General features: G+C 46.3%; 1 protein-coding gene across 4 annotated transcripts in view; it reads left to right on the top strand.

The window, feature by feature from the left end:
- Positions 1–21,737, top strand: part of LOC129861355 (FYVE, RhoGEF and PH domain-containing protein 1-like) — a 179,267-nt gene that overhangs the window by 45,830 nt on the left and 111,700 nt on the right. The window contains exon 1 of one of the 4 annotated variants that reach the window (XM_055932729.1): positions 8,428–9,109. The exons of the other annotated variants lie outside the window; for them this stretch is intronic. Coding sequence (XP_055788704.1) covers positions 9,052–9,109 — 58 coding nt within the window. The 5' untranslated portion in view covers positions 8,428–9,051. Of the gene's footprint in view, positions 1–8,427; positions 9,110–21,737 lie in introns of those variants that run through there. 4 annotated transcript variants of the gene reach the window in all.

Raw genomic sequence — 21,737 nt, forward strand, 5'->3', positions numbered from 1 at the left:
GTCTCCCACTGGGATCAGTATCTATTGACAGTCTAGAGAAGGAACAGTCTCCCACTGGGATCAGTACCTATCAGCAGTCTAGAGAAGGAAGAGTCTCCCACTGGGATCAGTATCTATCGACAGTCTAGAGAAGGAACTGTCTCCCACTGCGATTAGTATCTATCGACAGTCTAGAGAAGGAACAGTCTCCCACTGGGATCAGTACCTATCGACAGTCTAGAGAAGGAACAGTCTCCCACTGGGATCAGTACCTATCAGCAGTCTAGAGAAGGAACAGTCTCCCACTGGGATCAGTACCTATCGACAGTCTAGAGAAGGAACTGTCTCCCACTGGGATCAGTACAGTCTAGAGAAGGAACAGTCTCCCACTGGGATCAGTACCTATCGACAGTCTAGAGAAGGAACAGTCTCCCACTGGGATCAGTGCAGTCTAGAGAAGGAACAGTCTCCCACTGGGATCAGTACCTATCGACAGTCTAGAGAAGGTACAGTCTCCCACTGGGATCAGTATCTATCGGCAGTCTAGAGAAGGAACAGTCTCCCACTGGGATCAGTACCTATCGACAGTCTAGAGAAGGAACAGTTTCCCACTGGGATCAGTACGTATCAGCAGTGTAGAGAAGGAACCGTCTCCCACTGGGATCAGTACCTATCAGCAGTCTAGAGAAGGAACTGTCTCCCACTGGGATCAGTATCTATCGACAGTCTAGAGAAGGAACAGTCTACCACTGGGATCAGTACCTATCTACAGTCTAGATTAGGAACTGTCTCCCACTGGGATCAGTACAGTCTAGAGAAGGAACAGTCTCCCACTGGGATCAGTACCTATCAACAGTCTAGAGAAGGAACAGTCTCCCACTGGGATCAGTATCTATCGACAGTCTAGAGAAGGAACAGTCTCCCACTGGGATCAGTACCTATCGACAGTCTAGAGAAGGAACAGTCTCCCACTGGGATCAGTACCTATCAGCAGTCTAGAGAAGGAACAGTCTCCCACTGGGATCAGTACCTATCTACAGTCTAGAGAAGGAACAGTCTCCCACTGGGATCAGTACCTATCGACAGTCTAGAGAAGGAACAGTCTCCCACTGGGATCAGTACCTATCAGCAGTCTAGAGAAGGAACAGTCTCCCACTGGGATCAGTACAGTCTAGAGAAGGAACAGTCTCCCACTGGGATCAGTACCTATCGACAGTCTAGAGAAGGAACAGTCTCCCACTGGGATCAGTACCTATCAGCAGTCTAGAGAAGGAACAGTCTCCCACTGGGATCAGTACCTATCGACAGTCTAGAGAAGGAACAGTCACCCACTGGGATCAGTACCCATCGACAGTCTAGAGAAGGAACAGTCTCCCACTGGGATCAGTACGTATCAGCAGTGTAGAGAAGGAACAGTCTCCCACTGGGATCAGTACCTATCGACAGTCTAGAGAAGGAACTGTCTCCCACTGGGATCAGTACCTATCAGCAGTCTAGAGAAGGAACAGTCCCCCACTGGGATCAGTATCTATCGAAAGTCTAGAGAAGGAACAGTCTCCCACTGGGATCAGTGTCTATTGACAGTCTAGAGAAGGAACAGTCTCCCACTGGGATCAGTATCTATCGACAGTCTAGAGAAGGAACAGTCTCCCACTGGGATCAGTACCTATCGACAGTCTAGAGAAGGAACAGTCTCCCACTGGGATCAGTATCTATCGACAGTCTAGAGAAGGAACAGTCTCCTACTGGGATCAGTACCTATCAGCAGTCTAGAGAAGGAACAGTCTCCCACTGGGATCAGTATCTATCAGCAGTCTAGAGAACGAACAGTCTCCCACTGGGATCAGTACCTATCAGCAGTCTAGAGAAGGAACAGTCTCCCACTGGGATCAGTATCTATCAGCAGTCTAGAGAACGAACAGTCTCCCACTGGGATCAGTATCTATCGACAGTCTAGAGAAGGAACAGTCTCCCACTGGGATCAGTATCTATCGACAGTCTAGAGAAGGAACAGTCTCCCACTGGGATCAGTACAGTCTAGAGAAGGAACAGTCTCCCACTGGGATCAGTACCTATCGACAGTCTAGAGAAGGAACAGTCTCCCACTGGGATCAGTACCCATCGACAGTCTAGAGAAGGAACAGTCTCCCACTGGGATCAGTACGTATCAGCAGTCTAGAGAAGGAACAGTCTCCCACTGGGATCAGTATCTATCAGCAGTCTAGAGAAGGAACAGTCTCCCACTGGGATCAGTATCTATCAGCAGTCTAGAGAAGGAACAGTCTCCCACTGGGATCAGTACCTATCGACAGTCTAGAGAAGGAACAGTCTCCCACTGGGATCAGTATCTATCGACAGTCTAGAGATGGAACAGTCTCCCACTGGGATCAGTACCCATCGACAGTCTAGAGAAAGAACAGTCTCCCACTGGGATCAGTACGTATCAGCAGTCTAGAGAAGGAACAGTCTCCCACTGGGATCAGTATCTATCAGCAGTCTAGAGAAGGAACAGTCTCCCACTGGGATCAGTATCTATCGACAGTCTAGAGAAGGAACAGTCTCCCACTGGGATCAGTATCTATCAGCAGTCTAGAGAAGGAAGAGTCCCCCACTGGGATCAGTATCTATCGACAGTCTAGAGAAGGAACAGTCTCCCACTGGGATCAGTACCTATCAGCAGTCTAGAGAAGGAACAGTCTCCCACTGGGATCAGTATCTATCAGCAGTCTAGAGAAGGAACAGTCTCCCACTGGGATCAGTACCTATTGACAGTCTAGAGAAGGAACAGTCTCCCACTGGGATCAGTACATATCGACAGTCTAGAGAACGGTTCTCATTGCCAAATGGAGGGCGAGGAAGAGCTCTGTATGCGTCTCTGTGTGTGGAGTATTTGTGGTCCAGAGTTCTTTTTCCTTTGGTTGCATATTTAACATGCTGATAGAAATTTGGTAAAACGGATTTAAGTTTCCCTGCATTAATGTCCCCGGCTATTAGAAGCGCCGCCTCTGGGTGAGCATTTTCTTGTTTGCTTATGTGTCACGATCGTCGTATGGTGGAAGAGAGGAGGACCAAGGCGCAGCGTGATAACAATACATCTTCTCGTTTAATGAAGACGAAAACGAAGAACACTTTACAAACTAAACAAAAACAACGAACGTGAAGCTATATAAACAACGTGCATACATGCAACATAGACATAGACAATCACCCACGAACTACCTAATGAATATGGCTGCCTAAATATGGTTCCCAATCAGAGACAACGATAGACAGCTGTCTCTAATTGAGAACCAATCTAGGCAACCATAGACATACATACACCTAGACTAGACACTGCCCCATAAACATACAAAAAACCCTAGACAATACAAAACACATACATTCCCCATGTCACACCCTGACCTAACTAAAATAATAAAGAAAACAAAGATAACTAAGGACAGGGTGTGACATTATGGCGGAATACAGCTCATTCAATGCTGTCTTAGTGCCAGCCTCTGACTGTGGTGGTATGTAAACAGCTACGAAAATTACAGATGAAAACTCTCTAGGTAGGTAGTGTGGTCTACAGCTTATCATGAGATACTCTACCTCAGTCGAGCATTAGCTAGAGACTTCCTTAGATTTCGTGCACCAACTGTTGTTTACAAAAATACATAGACTGCCGCTCCTTGTCTTACCAGATGCCGCTGTTCTATCCTGCCGCTACATCGTATAGCCAGCCAGCTGTATTTTGATGTTGTCGCCATTCAGCTACGACTTCTTGAAGCATAAGATGTTACAGTTTTTAAAGTCCCGTTGGTAGTACCTCGTTGGTAGTAACTCGTTGGTAGTAACACTACTGTAGTGGCTCTGGATAAGAGAGTCTGCTAAATGACTCACTACTGTAGTGGCTCTGGATCAGAGAGTCTGCTAAATGACTCACTACTGTAGTGGCTCTGGATAAGAGACCAGGGTTATAGGTCCAGGGTTAGTGTTAGGAGGACCAGGGTTAGTGTTTGGAGGACCAGGGTTAGTGTTAGGAGGACCAGGGTTAGTGTTAGGAGGACCAGGGTTAGTGTTAGGAGGACCAGGGTTAGTGTTTGGAGGACCAGGGTTAGTGTTAGGAGGACCAGGGTTAGTGTTAGGAGGACCAGGGTTAGTGTTAGGAGGACCAGGGTTAGTGTTAGGAGGACCAGGGTTAGTGTTAGGAGGACCAGAGTTATAGGACCAGGGTTAGTGTTAGGAGGACCAGGGTTAGTGCTAGGAGGGCCAGGGTTAGTGTTTGGAGGACCAGGGTTAGTGTTAGGAGGACCAGGGTTAGTTAAGAGGACCAGGGTTAGTTAAGAGGACCAGGGTTAGTGTTTGGAGGACCAGGGTTAGTGTTAGAAGGACCAGGGTTAGTGTTAGGAGGACCAGGGTTATAGGACCAGGGTTAGTGTTAGGATGACCAGGGTTAGTGTTATGAGGACCAGGGTTAGTGTTAGGAGGACCAGGGTTATATGACCAGGGTTAGTGTTAGGAGGACCAGGGTTATTGTTAGGAGGACCAGGGTTAGTGTTAGGAGGACCAGGGTTATTGTTAGGAGGACCAGGGTTAGTGTTTGGAGGACCAGGGTTAGTGTTAGGAGGACCAGGGTTAGTGTTAGGAGGACCAGGGTTAGTGCTAGGAGGACCAGGGTTAGTGTTAGGAGGACCAGGGTTAGTGTTAGGAGGACCAGGGTTAGTGTTAGGAGGACCAGGGTTATAGGACCAGGGTTAGTGTTAGGAGGACCAGGGTTAGTGTTAGGAGGACCAGGGTCATAGGACCAGGGTTAGTGTTAGGAGGACCAGGGTTATAGGACCAGGGTTAGTGTTAGGAGGACCAGGGTTAGTGTTAGGAGGACCAGGGTCATAGGACCAGGGTTAGTGTTAGGAGGACCAGGGTTATAGGACCAGGGTTAGTGTTAGGAGGACCAGGGTTATTGTTAGGAGGACCAGGGTTAGTGTTTGGAGGACCAGGGTTAGTGCTAGGAGGACCAGGGTTAGTGTTTGGAGGACCAGTTTTATAGGACCAGGGTTAGTGTTTGGAGGACCAGGTAGGTATTTTGTTCTAGCAGCAGTCAGATTCTCAGTGTGTTTCATGCTTTAGGACAGAGGAAGGAAATGGCAGCTAGTACTCACCAGTTTGAGGAGAAATCGCTCAGTTCTGCCAAGACCTGTGGGTTGTGGTGGGGGGTGATGGTGTGTGGTGGGGGGTGATGGTGGTGATGTGGTGATGGTGATGTTGATGGTGGTGATGGTGGTGATGGGGTGATGTGGTGATGTGGTGATGGGGTGATGTGGTGATGGGGTGATGGGGTGATGATGGTGATGGGGTGATGGGGTGATGTGGTGATGTGGTGATGGGGTGATGTGGTGATGGGGTGATGTGGTGATGGTGATGTTGATGGTGGTGATTGGGTGATGATGGTGATTGGGTGATGATGGTGGGGTGATGGGGTGATGTTTGTGATGGGGTGATGGTGGTGATTGGGTGATGTGGTGATGGGGTGATGGTGGTGATTGGGTGATGTGGTGGTGATGGGGTGATGGTGGGGGTGTGATGATGGTGATTGGGGTGATGTGGTGGTGATGGGGTGATGGTGGGGGTGTGATGGGGGTGATGGTGGTGATGGGGTGATGTGGTGGTGATGGGGTGATGGTGTGATGGTGGTGATGGGGTGATGGTGGGGGTGTGATGGTGGTGATGGTGGTGATGGGGTGATGGTGGTAATGGGGTGATGGTGGTGATGGTGGTGATGTGGTTATGTGGTGATGGTGGTAATGGGGTGATGGTGGTGATGGGGTGATGGTGGTGATGTGATGATGGTGATGGGGTTATGGTGGTGATGGGGTTATGGTGGTGATGGGGTGATGGGGTGATGGGGTGATGGTGCTGATGGGGTGATGGTGGTGATGTGGTGATAGTGGGGGTGTGATGGTGGTGATGGTGGTGATGGGGTGATGGGGTTATGGTGGTGATGGGGTGATGGTGGTGATGGGGTGATGGGGTTATGGTGGTGATGGTGGTGATGGGGTTATGGTGGTGATGGTGGTGATGGGGTGATGGGGTTATGGTGGTGATGGGGTGATGGTGGTGATGGTGGTGATGGGGTTATGGTGGTGATGGGGTGATGGTGGTGATGGGGTGATGGGGTTATGGTGGTGATGGGGTTATGGTGGTGATGGGGTGATGGTGGTGATGGGGTGATGGGGTTATGGTGGTGATGGTGGTGATGGGGTTATGGTGGTGATGGGGTGATGGGGTGATGGGGTTATGGTGGTGATGGTGGTGATGGGGTTATGGTGGTGATGGTGGTGATGGGGTGATGGTGGTGATGGGGTGATGGTGGTGATGGTGATGGTGTTATGGTGGTGATTTGGTGATGGTGGTGATGGGGTGATGGTGGTGATGGTGTGATGGTGGTAATGGGGTGATGGTGGTGATGGGGTGATGGTGGTGATGGTGAAGATGGTGGTGATGGTGGTGATGGGGTGATGTGGTGGTGATGGTGGTGATGGGGTGATGGTGGGGGTGTGATGGTGGTGATGGGGTGATGGGGTTATGGTGGTGATGGGGTTATGGTGGTCATGGGGTGATGGTGGTGATGGGGTGATGGTGGTGATGTGGTGATGGTGGTGATGGTGGTGATGGGGTGATGGGGGTGATGGTGGTAATGGGGTGATGGGGTGATGGTGGTAATGGGGTGATGGTGGTGATGGGGTGATGGTGGTGATGGTGGTGATGGTGGTGATGGGGTGATGGGGGTGATGGTGGTAATGGGGTGATGGGGTGATGGTGGTAATGGGGTGATGGTGGTGATGGGGTGATGGTGGTGATGGGGTGATGGTGGGTCTCTGCATGTGTATACAGTACAATAGACCAAGTGTCAATGGTGTTTCTCTCTATCATTTAACATTAGCATGTAGCAGGGTGTCACATGTTCCGTTGTCATGCTTAGTGTGTACGTGTTTACGTGTTTACGTGTGTGTGTGTGTGTGTGTGTGTGTGTGTGTGGTGGTATGGTGACAGTGGGCAGATGGCACTCTCTCTGGGGAAATCAAGAGGGTAAATCTCTCCATTTAGTGGCGTCAGAGAGAGCCAGGGCTGGAGGGCTTAGCTGCTCATTCAGCACCCCCAGCAGGGTGACCCGACACGGGCCAAAGAGAGGGAGAAGGAGGGGTGGAGGTGGAGGTTTATAATTCCCACTATCTATGACACCCACACATACGTCTCTCTCTCTCTAAACACAACACAACACAACACAACACAACACAACACAACACACACACACACACACACACACACACACACACACACACACACACACACACACACACACACACACACACACACACACACACACACACACACACACACACACACACACACACAGTAGAACTAGGCCTCCATGTAAGGCCTGTAAGGTTATACAGATACTAGCTACTTCTATTGTCATAGTGCTGCTCAGTGTGTTTGTGTGTGTCTGTCTGTGTGTGTGTGTGTTAGTGTGTGAGTGTTAGTGTGTGTGTGTGTGTGTGTGGTTGTATTGTATTGTGTATGTTAGTGAGTGTGTATGTGTGTGTTAGTGTGTGTGTAACGGATGTGAAATGGCTAGCTAGTTAGCGGTGGTGCGCGCTAACAGCCTTTCAGTCGGTGACGTCACTCGCTCTGAGACCTAGAAGTAGTGGTTCCCCTTGCTCTGCAAGGGCCGCGGCTTTTGTGGAGCGATGGGTGACGACGCTTCGTGGGCGACTGTTGTTGATGTGTGCAGAAGGTCCCTGGTTCGCGCCCGTGTCGGGGCGAGAGGACGGTCTAAAGTTATACTGTTACATGTGTGTGTGTGTGTTAGTGTGTGTGTGTGTATGTGTGTGTGTGTGTGTGTGTGTGTGTGTGTGTGTGTGCGTGCGTGTGTGTGTGTTGTGTGTGTGTGTGTTGTGTGTGTGTGTGTTTCAACCCGAATCCTTAGTCCTGTCTGAACCAAACAGCCCATCTGAATCCGAACAAATGAATAAGAATAGGCTGTGCCGTCAATAAAGACAATGACGTCACAGCAAGTTAAACGAGGCACTATAGCTATTATCATTGATCCACTGTAGCGCGGCTGAAATCCAGCTAGCTGCCGTGATACCTATTTCATTAGACAATGCGGTAGCATGTCTGTCTACAAGTGTTGTGTTCTGACATAGACTATGGAAATCAAGTAAGTCGCATACGCCATGTATAATCTCCCAACAATTGAATGGGAATTTATCAACGTTTTGGCATCACCGTGCCTTCCTTCCCGATATAGAACCAAACAAATATACTCTACCTCTAATTTGTTGTCAAGGAAACTGAAAAAAAGAGAGAGGGAGGATGTCGGAGTGAGGTAGATGAATGGAGAGACGGGAGGGGAGTGTGAGAGAGGAGAGAGAGAAAGAGGGGAGGGAGGCTCGGCTGGCTGGGGTCATAATGCATGTGATTCCACTGGCAATATGATGCTGCACTCTGGCGCTGTGTTACTAGGACAGCAGCGGAGAGGAGAGAGAGGGGTGGTGGGCCGCAAAGCAACACTATATATATATTTTTTTTTAAATCCGTTGACGCTGACGTTTTAAAAAAACAAAAAAACAATTGTCTACATTGATTGATGGATTATTCATCGTGTATCATGCACCACATTTGTAAGACTGTAGTTTAAGAGGAGATCGTTGTGCTGCCAGAGGAAAAATCATTTGTTGCTTGATGCTCGTAATATCATCCCTGCGCTTGACCCAGTGAGCAGAGGATGCTGCCGCGGCTGCTGCTGAACCGAAGCTGTCATTACGCCCGGCGCTCTGACGACCAGGGAGGGCCATCCCGACTGCCTTTCCCCGTTCACAGCCATTTAACCTACATATTTTAACCTATATATATATATAACACTTTTTTTTAAATGTAGTCTCGCTGTCTGTTCTTCGGTGGCAGACAGAACATCCGGGGATTGCTTTAGAAATAGGAGTACAGCCTTAATTGTGTGGCTCGGTCCCATCGCCTAGGTTCTTATTCCGTTGCGATTGGGAGATTCTGTCTCCCGTTCGGGTTTTTTTAATGACTGGATTTGTGTTTTGCTGCGCTATGTACATGGATAAAACCAGTGTGCTCCGGGGTAAGTCTATATAGATTAATTTATTAGCCATCATCCATTGTCCTTGTTGTGCATTCTACCCCCCCCCCCCCCCCACCATATAAAAAGCGCAGTTAATAAATATACGGATCAATATAGCCATTTGACCGCAGTGGATGTGCGCTAGGCTACGTGTAGTAATGCGTCGAGGAGTCGACCAGATGAGAGGGAGGAGGGAGTATACCGTGCACCCATGTTGCTATAGGTGATGCGATGCAGCAGAAGTGGAAACGGTGTCAATGATTTATGGAGCATAGTCATTGCTGTAGGGGTGCGTGGAAAAGTGGGTATACTCTAATTTTGGCAAAAAATTCTCCAACGAAGGAATGACACTGTGTGAACAACTGGTAGTCCTATATGGCTTAGTTTGATAGAGCATGGCGCTTGCAGCGCCAGAGTTGCGGGTTTGATTCCAGAGGCCATCCAAAGGGTGAATTCGAATAGAGTGAGACATCATATAAATTGGGACAGCTTAATCCTGACAAGAGAAAAATCAAAACTATTGTTACTAAGCCCTTGCAGAGAAAGCACATGATCAAAATCACATCACTTCCTTGGTGCAACATCATGGATGGAGGGGGGCCAGAGCGAGCTTCAAACGTTTGGTTAGTGCTGTCTGGGAACCTTGAAAGGTCCCTAATCCTAACCTTAACCATTTTACATTTCAACTTCAAATGGGGTCCCAAGGATCTCGAATAGTAGCTACCAATATCGTTCCCAAATGTGCGGAATGTCTGGTGGACCAATGCATTGAACTTGGCCTTCGTTAGTCAGTACAGAGTGCCGGGAGAATCATTACTCATTGGCTTAATCTACTAACCAATCATCACCCACAACACCTTCCCCCACGTGTCTTGTGCAACTCTCGTCTTATCGGTCTAACGTCTTGGCCGACATCTTGGCTGTCTCATCTGTCCGATGTCTTGGCTGTCTTATCGGCCCAACGTCTTGGCTGCCTTATCTGTCCGATGTCTTGGCTGTCTTATCGGCCCAACGTCTTGGCTGTCTTATCTGTCCGAAACACCTTGATGAAAGCCCCCGACCTAAAGAAACACTAGCCTTGATGAAAGCCCCCAACGTAAAGAAACACTAACCTTGATGAAAGCCCCCAACCTACAGAAACACTAACCTTGATGAAAGCCCCCAACCTACAGAAACACTAACCTTGATGAAAGCCCCCCAACCAACAGAAACACTAACCTTGATGAAAGCCCCCAACCTAAAGAAACACTAACCTTGATGAAAGCCCCCAACCTACAGAAACACTAACCTTGATGAAAGCCCCCAACCTACAGAAACACTAACCTTGATGAAAGCCCCCAACCTACAGAAACACTAACCTTGATGAAAGCCCCCAACCTACAGAAACACTAACCTTGATGAAAGCCCCCAACCTACAGAAACACTAACCTTGATGAAAGCCCCCCAACCAACAGAAACACTAACCTTGATGAAAGCCCCCAACCTACAGGAACACTAACCTTGATGAAAGCCCCAACCTAAAGAAACACTAACCTTGATGAAAGCCCCCCACCTAAAGAAACACTAACCTTGATGAAAGCCCCCAACCTACAGAAACACTAACCTTGATGAAAGCCCCCAACATACAGAAACACTAACCTTGATGAAAGCCCCCAACCTACAGAAACACTAACCTTGATGAAAGCCCCCACCTAAAGAAACACTAACCTTGATGAAAGCCCCCAACCTACAGAAACACTAACCTTGATGAAAGCCCCCAACCTACAGAAACACTAACCTTGATGAAAGCCCCCCAACCTACAGAAACACTAACCTTGATGAAAGCCCCCAACCTACAGAAACACTAACCTTGATGAAAGCCCCCAACATACAGAAACACTAACCTTGATGAAAGCCCCCCAACCTACAGAAACACTAACCTTGATGAAAGCCCCCAACCTACAGAAACACTAACCTTGATGAAAGCCCCCCAACCAACAGAAACACTAACCTTGATGAAAGCCCCAACCTACAGAAACACTAACCTTGATGAAAGCCCCCCAACCTACAGAAACACTAACCTTGATGAAAGCCCCCAACCTACAGAAACACTAACCTTGATGAAAGCCCCCAACCTACAGAAACACTAACCTTGATGAAAGCCCCCAACTTAAAGAAACACTAACCTTGATGAAAGCCCCCAACCTACAGAAACACTAACCTTGATGAAAGCCCCCCAACCTACAGAAACACTAACCTTGATGAAAGCCCCCCAACCAACAGAAACACTAACCTTGATGAAAGCCCCCCAACCTACAGAAACACTAACCTTGATGAAAGCCCCCAACCTACAGAAACACCTTGATGAAAGCCCCCAACCTACAGAAACACTAACCTTGATGAAAGCCCCCAACCTACAGAAACACCTTGATGAAAGCCCCCAACCTACAGAAACACCTTGATGAAAGCCCCAACCTACAGAAACACTAACCTTGATGAAAGCCCCCAACCTAAAGAAACACTAACCTTGATGAAAGCCCCCAACCTACAGAAACACCTTGATGAAAGCCCCCAACCTACAGAAACACTAACCTTGATGAAAGCCCCCAACCTACAGAAACACTAACCTTGATGAAAGCCCCCAACCTAAGGTAATTGAAAGGGATTTTCTTCTGGAACCAAGTTACATTTTCGTCAGTACACAAACACACACACAACAATATAACGAACCATACCACGTGATGCTGGGCCCAGTCAGGTATTTGACACATTCATCCACTACACTGCAGAGTATACCTGCATATACCCTCCACTACACCACTGAGTATAGCTGCATATACCCTCCACTACACCACCGAGTATAGCTGCATATACCCTCCACTACACCACCGAGTATAGCTGCATATACCCTCCACTACACCACCGAGTATAGCTGCATATACCCTCCACTACACCACCGAGTATAGCTGCATATACCCTCCACTACACCGCCGAGTATAGCTGCATATACCCTCCACTACACCGCCGAGTATAGCTGCGTATACCCTCCACTGCACCGCTGAGTATATCTGCATATACCCTCCAATACACCACAGAGTATAGCTGCATATACCCTCCACTGCACCGCTGAGTATATCTGCATATACCCTCCACTACACCACCGAGAATAGCTGTGTATACCCTCCACTACACCACCGAGTATACCTGCATGTACCCTCCACTGCACAACTGAGTATAGCTGCGTATACCCTCCACTACACACCTGCATACCTGCATATACCCTCCACTACACCACTGAGTATAGCTGCATGTACCCTACACTACACCACTGAGTATAGCTGCATATACCCTCTACTACACCACTGAGTATACCTGCATATACCCTCCACTACACCACCGAGTATAGCTGCATATACCCTCCACTACACCGCTCAGTATATCTGCATATACCCTCCACTACACCACTGAGTATATCTGCATATACCCTCCACTACACCGCTGAGTATAGCTGCATATACCCTCCACTACACTGCTGAGTATACCTGCATATACCCTCCACTACACCACCGAGAATAGCTGTGTATACCCTCCACTACACCACTGAGTATACCTGCATATACCCTCCACTACACCACCGAGTATAGCTGCATGTACCCTCCACTACACCACCGAGTATAGCTGCATGTACCCTCCACTACACCACCGAGTATAGCTGCATGTACCCTCCACTACACCACCGAGGATAGCTGCATGTACCCTCCACTACACCATTGAGTATAGCTGCATATACCCTCCACTACACCACCGAGTATAAGCTGCATGTACCCTCCACTACACCACCGAGTATAGCTGCATATACCCTCCACTACACCACCGAGTATAGCTGCATGTACCCTCCAATACACCACCGAGTATAGCTGCATATACCCTCCACTACACCACTGAGTATAGCTGCATATACCCTCCACTACACCACCGAGTATACCTGCATGCACCCTCCACTGCACAACTGAGTATAGCTGCGTATACCCTCCACTACACACCTGCATACCTGCATATACCCTCCACTACACCACTGAGTATAGCTGCATGTACCCTCCACTACACCACCGAGTATAGCTGCATATACCCTCTACTACACCACCGAGTATAAGCTGCATGTACCCTCCACTACACCACCGAGTATAGCTGCATGTACCCTCCACTACACCACCGAGTATAAGCTGCATGTACCCTCCACTACACCACCGAGTATAGCTGCATGTACCCTCCACTACACCACCGAGTATAGCTGCATATACCCTCCACTACACCACCGAGTATAAGCTGCATGTACCCTCCACTACACCACCGAGTATAAGCTGCATGTACCCTCCACTACACCACCGAGTATAGCTGCATATACCCTCCACTACACCACCGAGTATAAGCTGCATGTACCCTCCACTACACCACCGAGTATAGCTGCATGTACCCTCCACTACACCACCGAGTATAGCTGCATATACCCTCCACTACACCACCGAGTATAGCTGCATATACCCTCCACTACACCACCGAGTATAGCTGCATGTACCCTCCACTACACCACCGAGTATAGCTGCATGTACCCTCCACTACACCATTGAGTATAGCTGCATATACCCTCCACTACACCACCGAGTATAAGCTGCATGTACCCTCCACTACACCACCGAGTATAGCTGCATATACCCTCCACTACACCACCGAGTATAGCTGCATATACCCTCCACTACACCACCGAGTATAGCTGCATGTACCCTCCACTACACCACCGAGTATAGCTGCATATACCCTCCACTACACCACCGAGTATAAGCTGCATGTACCCTCCACTACACCACCGAGTATAAGCTGCATGTACCCTCCACTACACCACCGAGTATAGCTGCATATACCCTCCACTACACCACCGAGTATAAGCTGCATGTACCCTCCACTACACCACCGAGTATAGCTGCATGTACCCTCCACTACACCACCGAGTATAGCTGCATATACCCTCCACTACACCACCGAGTATAGCTGCATATACCCTCCACTACACCACCGAGTATAGCTGCATGTACCCTCCACTACACCACCGAGTATAGCTGCATATACCCTCCACTACACCACCGAGTATAGCTGCATATACCCTCCACTACACCACCGAGTATAGCTGCATATACCCTCCACTACACCACCGAGTATAGCTGCATATACCCTCCACTACACCACTGAGTATAGCTGCATACGTTCATTTATAATGTGATAAGTAATCTATGGTTAGTAACCTACAATGTGCATATGCAAGTGGACAGTACATGTTTCGTACAGCTACGTAAACAAATATAACGTTGTTCTGCCTGTCAAACATAAATATAAACAATTATTATTCAGGAAGCAGGAAGCACTTCTTGATACTGAATATTAATGCAGCCAATCGGAAGCCCTGCTTTGACTGCTGCATCGTAAATATTCTACGACTTTGACAGGATGTAAATTTTAGGAGACGGTCAACAGAAATGTGTTAAAAAAAAGGGGTTTATTGATCTAGAAGTGATTATTGGTGTGTTGGTTCTGTTCCTTTCTGACAGTGTTGGGAAGTCTTTCTGTGTTTTAACATCCATGGAAAATAGTGAAGTGTACAATGCATCAATCTAGGCCACTATATTCACATGTACATATTTATGTGAGTCATTTAGCAGACACTCTCATCCAGAGTCACTACAGTAGTGAGTCATTTAGCAGACTCTCTGATCCAGAGCCACTACAGTAGTGAGTCATTTAGCAGACTCTCTGATCCAGAGCCACTACAGTAGTGAGTCATTTAGCAGACTCTCTGATCCAGAGCCACTACAGTAGTGAGTCATTTAGCAGACTCTCTTATCTAGAGCCACTACAGTAGTGAGTCATTTAGCAGACTCTCCTATCCAGAGCCACTACAGTATTGAGTCATTTAGCGGACTCTCTGATCCAGAGCCACTACAGTAGTGAGTCATTTAGCAGACTCTCTTATCTAGAGCCACTACAGTAGTGAGTCATTTAGCAGACTCTCTGATCCAGAGCCACTACAGTAGTGAGTCATTTAGCAGACTCTCTGATCCAGAGCCACTACAGTAGTGAGTCATTTAGCAAACTCTCTGATCCAGAGTCACTACAGTAGTGAATCATTTAGCAGACTCTCTGATCCACTACAGTAGTGAGTCATTTAGCAGACTCTCTGATCCAGAGCCACTACAGTAGTGAGTCATTTAACAGACTCTCTGATCCACTACAGTAGTGAGTCATTTAACAGACTCTCTGATCCACTACAGTAGTGAGTCATTTAGCAGACTCTCTGATCCAGAGTCACTACAGTAGTGAGTCATGTAACAGACTCTCTGATCCAGAGCCACTACAGTAGTGAGTCATTTAAATCAAATCAACATTTATTTGTCACATACACATGGTTAGCAGATGTTAATGCGAGTGTAGCGAAATGCTTGTGCTTCTAGTTCCGACAATGCAGTAATAACCAACAAGTAATCTAACCTAACAATTCCACAACTACTACCTTATACACACAAGTGTAAAGTGATAAAGAATATGTACATAAAGATATATGAATGAGTGATGGTACAGAACGGCATAGGCAAGATGCAGTAGATGGTATAGAGTACGGTATATACATATGAGATGAGTACTGTAGGGTATGCAAACATAAAGTGGCATAGTTTAAAGTGGCTAGTGGTACATGTATTACATAAAGATGGCAAGATGCAGTAGATGATATAGAGTACAGTATATACATATGAGATGGGTAATGTAGGGCATGTAAACATTATATTAAGTGGCATTGTTTAAAGTGGCTAGTGGTACATTTTTACATAATTTCCATCAATTCCAATTATTAAAGTGGCTGGAGTTGAGTCAGTATGTTGGCAGCGGCCACTAAATGTTAGTGGTGGCTGTTTAACAGTCTGATGGCCTTGAGATAGAAGCTGTTTTTCAGTCTCTCGGTCCCAGCTTTGATGCACCTGTACTGACCTCGCCTTCTGGATGATAGCGGGGTGAACAGGCAGTGGCTCGGGTGGTTGTTGTCCTCGATGATCTTTATGGCCTTCCTGTGACATCGGGTGGTGTAGGTGACTTGGAGGGCAGGTAGTTTGCCCCCGGTGATGCGTTGTGCAGACCTCACTACCCTCTGGAGAGCCTTACGGTTGTGGGCGGAGCAGTTGCCGTACCAGGCGGTGATACAGCCCGACAGGATGCTCTCGATTGTGCATCTGTAGAAGTTTGTGAGTGCTTTTGGTGACAAGCCAAATTTCTTCAGCCTCCTGAGGTTGAAGAGGCGCTGCTGCACCTTCTTCACAACGCTGTCTGTGTGGGTGGATCAATTCAGTTTGTCCGTGATGTGTACACCGAGGAACATAAAACTTTCCACCTTCTCCACTACTGTCCCGTCGATGTGGATAGGGGGGTGCTCCCTCTGCTGTTTCCTGAAGTCCACAATCATCTCCTTTGTTTTGTTGACGTTGAGAGAGAGGTTATTTTCCTGACACCACACTCCGAGGGACCTCACCTCCTCCCTGTAGGCCGTCTCGTCGTTGTTGGTAATCAAGCCTACCACTGTAGTGTCATCCGCAAACTTGATGATTGAGTTGGAGGAGTGCATGGCCACACAGTCAGGGGTGAAAAGGGAGTACAGGAGAGGGCTGAGAACGCACCCTTGCTACAGAGCAGATATAGAGCAGATATACTGTAGCATGTTGTTACTGTTGCTACAGGGCAGATATACTGTAGCATGTTGTTACTGTTGCTACAGGGCAGATATACTGTAGCATGTTGTTACTGTTGCTACAGAGCAGATATACTGTAGCATGTTGTTACTGTTGCTACAGAGCAGATATACTGTAGCATGTTGTTACTGTTGCTACAGAGCAGATATACTGTAGCATGTTGTTACTGTTGCTACAGAGCAGATATACTGTAGCATGTTGCTACAGAGCAGATATACTGTAGCATGTTGTTACTGTTGCTACAGGGCAGATATACTGTAGCATGTTGTTAATGTTGCTATAGAGCAGATATACTGTAGCATGTTGCTACAGAGCAGATATAGAGCAGATATACTGTAGCATGTTGTTACTGTTGCTACAGAGCAGATATACTGTAGCACGTTGCTACAGAGCAGATATAGAGCAGATATACTGTAGCATGTTGTAACTGTTGCTACAGAGCAGATATACTGTAGCATGTTGTTACTGTTGCTACAGGGCAGATATACTGTAGCATGTTGTTACTGTTGCTACAGAGCAGATATACTGTAGCATGTTGTTACTGTTGCTACAGGGCAGATATACTGTAGCATGTTGTTACTGTTGCTATAGAGCAGATATACTGTAGCATGTTGTAACTGTTGCTACAGAGCAGATATACTGTAGCATGTTGTTACTGTTGCTACAGGGCAGATATACTGTAGCATGTTGTTACTGTTGCTACAGGGCAGATATACTGTAGCATGTTGTTACTGTTGCTACAGGGCAGATATACTGTATCATGTTGTAACTGTTGCTACAGGGCAGATATACTGTAGCATGTTGTTACTGTTGCTACAGGGCAGATATAATGTAGCATATTGTTACTGTTGCTACAGAGCAGATATACTGTAGCATGTTGTTACTGTTGCTACAGGGCAGATATAATGTAGCATGTTGCTACAGAGCAGATATACTGTAGCATGTTGTTACTGTTGCTACAGGGCAGATATAATGTAGCATGTTGTTACTGTTGCTACAGAGCAGATATACTGTAGCATGTTGTTACTGTTGCTACAGAGCAGATATACTGTAGCATGTTGCTACAGAGCAGATATACTGTAGCATGTTGTTACTGTTGCTACAGGGCAGATATACTGTAGCATGTTGTTACTGTTGCTACAGGGCAGATATACTGTAGCATGTTGTTACTGTTGCTACAGGGCAGATATACTGTAGCATGTTGTTACTGTTGCTACAGGACAGATATACTGTAGCATGTTGTTACTGTTGCTACAGGGCAGATATACTGTAGCATGTTGTTACTGTTGCTACAGAGCAGATATACTGTAGCATGTTGCTACAGGGCAGATATACTGTAGCATGTTGTTACTGTTGCTACAGGGCAGATATACTGTAGCATGTTGTTACTGTTGCTACAGGGCAGATATACTGTAGCATGTTGTTACTGTTGCTACAGGGCAGGTATACTGTAGCATGTTGTTACTGTTGCTACAGGGCAGATATAATGTAGCATGTTGCTACTGTTGCTACAGGGCAGATATACTGTAGCATGTTGTTACTGTTGCTACAGGGCAGATATACTGTGTCATGTTGTTACTGTTGCTACAGGGCAGATATACTGTAGCATGTTGTTACTGTTGCTACAGAGCAGATATACTGTAGCATGTTGCTACAGGGCAGATATACTGTAGCATGTTGTTACTGTTGCTACAGAGCAGATATACTGTAGCATGTTTTAACTGTTGCTACAGAGCAGATATACTGTAGCATGTTGTTACTGTTGCTACAGAGCAGATATACTGTATCATGTTGTTACTGTTGCTACAGGGCAGATATACTGTAGCATGTTGTTACTGTTGCTACAGAGCAGATATACTGTAGCATGTTGCTACAGGGCAGATATACTGTAGCATGTTGTTACTGTTGCTACAGAGCAGATATACTGTAGCATGTTGTAACTGTTGCTACAGAGCAGATATACTGTAGCATGTTGTTACTGTTGCTACAGGGCAGATATAATGTAGCATGTTGTTACTGTTGCTACAGAGCAGATATACTGTAGCATGTTGTAACTGTTGCTATAGAGCAGATATACTGTAGCATGTTGTAACTGTTGCTACAGAGCAGATATACTGTAGCATATTGCTACAGGGCAGATATACTGTAGCATGTTGTTACTGTTGCTATAGAGCAGATATACTGTAGCATGTTGTTACTGTTGCTACAGAGCAGATATACTGTAGCATATTGCTACAGGGCAGATATACTGTAGCATGTTGTTACTGTTGCTACAGAGCAGATATACTGTAGCATGTTGCTACAGGGCAGATATACTGTAGCATGTTGTTACTGTTGCTACAGAGCAGATATACTGTAGCATGTTGTAACTGTTGCTACAGAGCAGATATACTGTAGCATGTTGTTACTGTTGCTACAGAGCAGATATACTGTAGCATATTGCTACAGGGCAGATATACTGTAGCATGTTGTTACTGTTGCTATAGAGCAGATATACTGTAGCATGTTGTAACTGTTGCTACAGAGCAGATATACTGTAGCATGTTGTAACTGTTGCTATAGAGCAGATATACTGTAGCATGTTGTAACTGTTGCTACAGAGCAGATATACTGTAGCATGTTGTTACTGTTGCTACAGAGCAGATATACTGTAGCATGTTGCTACAGGGCAGATATACTGTAGCATGTTGTAACTGTTGCTACAGAGCAGATATACTGTAGCATGTTGTAACTGTTGCTATAGAGCAGATATACTGTAGCATGTTGTAACTGTTGCTACAGAGCAGATATACTGTAGCATGTTGTTACTGTTGCTACAGAGCAGATATACTGTAGCATGTTGTTACTGTTGCTACATAACATATATACTGTATCATGTTGTTACTGTTGCTACAGGGCAGATATACTGTAGCATGTTGTTACTGTTGCTACAGGGCAGATATACTGTAGCATGTTGTTACTGTTGCTACAGGGCAGATATACTGTAGCATGTTGTTACTGTTGCTACAGAGCAGATATACTGTAGCATGTTGCTACAGGGCAGATATACTGTAGCATGTTGTTACTGTTGCTACAGGGCAGATATACTGTAGCATGTTGTTACTGTTGCTACAGGGCAGATATACTGTAGCATGTTGTTACTGTTGCTACAGGGCAGATATACTGTAGCATGTTGTTACTGTTGCTACAGGGCAGATATAATGTAGCATATTGTTACTGTTGCTACAGAGCAGATATACTGTAGCATGTTGTTACTGTTGCTACAGAGCAGATATACTGTAGCATGTTGCTACAGGGCAGATATACTGTAGCATGTTGTTACTGTTGCTACAGGGCAGATATACTGTAGCATGTTGCTACTGTTGCTACAGGGCATATATACTGTAGCATGTTGTTACTGTTGCTACAGAGCAGATATACTGTAGCATGTTGCTACTGTTGCTACAGGGCAGATATACTGTAGCATGTTGTTACTGTTGCTACAGGGCAGATATACTGTAGCATGTTGCTACTGTTGCTACAGGGCAGATATACTGTAGCATGTTGTTACTGTTGTTACAGGGCAGATATACTGTAGCATGTTGTTACTGTTGCTACAGAGCAGATATACTGTAGCATGTTGTTACTGTTGCTACAGGGCAGATATACTGTAGCATGTTGTTAATGTTGCTACAGAGCAGATATACTGTAGCATGTTGCTACTGTTGCTACAGGGCAGATATACTGTAGCATGTTGTTACTGTTGCTACAGGGCAGATATACTGTAGCATGTTGTTAATGTTGCTACAGAGCAGATATACTGTAGCATGTTGCTACTGTTGCTACAGGGCAGATATACTGTAGCATGTTGTTACTGTTGCTACAGAGCAGATATACTGTAGCATGTTGCTACAGAGCAGATATAGAGCAGATATACTGTCGCATGTTGTTACTGTTGCTACAGAGCAGATATACTGTAGCATGTTGTTACTGTTGCTACAGGGCAGATATACTGTAGCATGTTGTTACTGTTGCTACAGAGCAGATATACTGTAGCACGTTGCTACTGTTGCTACAGGGCAGATATACTGTAGCACGTTGCTACAGGGCAGATATACTGTAGCATGTTGTTACTGTTGCTACAGGGCAGATATACTGTAGCATGTTGTTACTGTTGCTACAGGGCAGATATACTGTAGCATGTTGTTACTGTTGCTACAGAGCAGATATACTGTAGCATGTTGCTACTGTTGCTACAGGGCAGATATACTGTAGCATGTTGTTACTGTTGCTACAGGGCAGATATAATGTAGCATGTTGTAACTGTTGCTACAGGGCAGATATACTGTAGCATGTTGTTAATGTTGCTATAGAGCAGATATACTATAGCATGTTGTTACTGTTGCTACAGAGCAGATATACTGTAGCATGTTGTTACTGTTGCTACAGAGCAGATATACTGTAGCACGTTGCTACAGAGCAGATATAGAGCAGATATACTGTAGCATGTTGTTACTGTTGCTACAGAGCAGATATACTGTAGCATGTTGTTACTGTTGCTACAGAGCAGATATACTGTAGCATGTTGTTACTGTTGCTACAGGGCAGATATACTGTAGCATGTTGTTACTGTTGCTACAGAGCAGATATACTGTAGCATGTTGTTACTGTTGCTACAGAGCAGATATACTGTAGCATGTTGTTACTGTTGCTACAGAGCAGATATACTGTAGCATGTTGCTACAGGGCAGATATACTGTAGCATGTTGTTACTGTTGCTACAGGGCAGATATACTGTAGCATGTTGTTAATGTTGCTACAGAGCAGATATACTATAGCATGTTGTTACTGTTGCTACAGAGCAGATATACTGTAGCATGTTGTTA

This window comes from Salvelinus fontinalis, chromosome 8 (assembly GCF_029448725.1).
Source record: "Salvelinus fontinalis isolate EN_2023a chromosome 8, ASM2944872v1, whole genome shotgun sequence".
Taxonomy (NCBI): Eukaryota; Metazoa; Chordata; class Actinopteri; order Salmoniformes; family Salmonidae; genus Salvelinus; species Salvelinus fontinalis.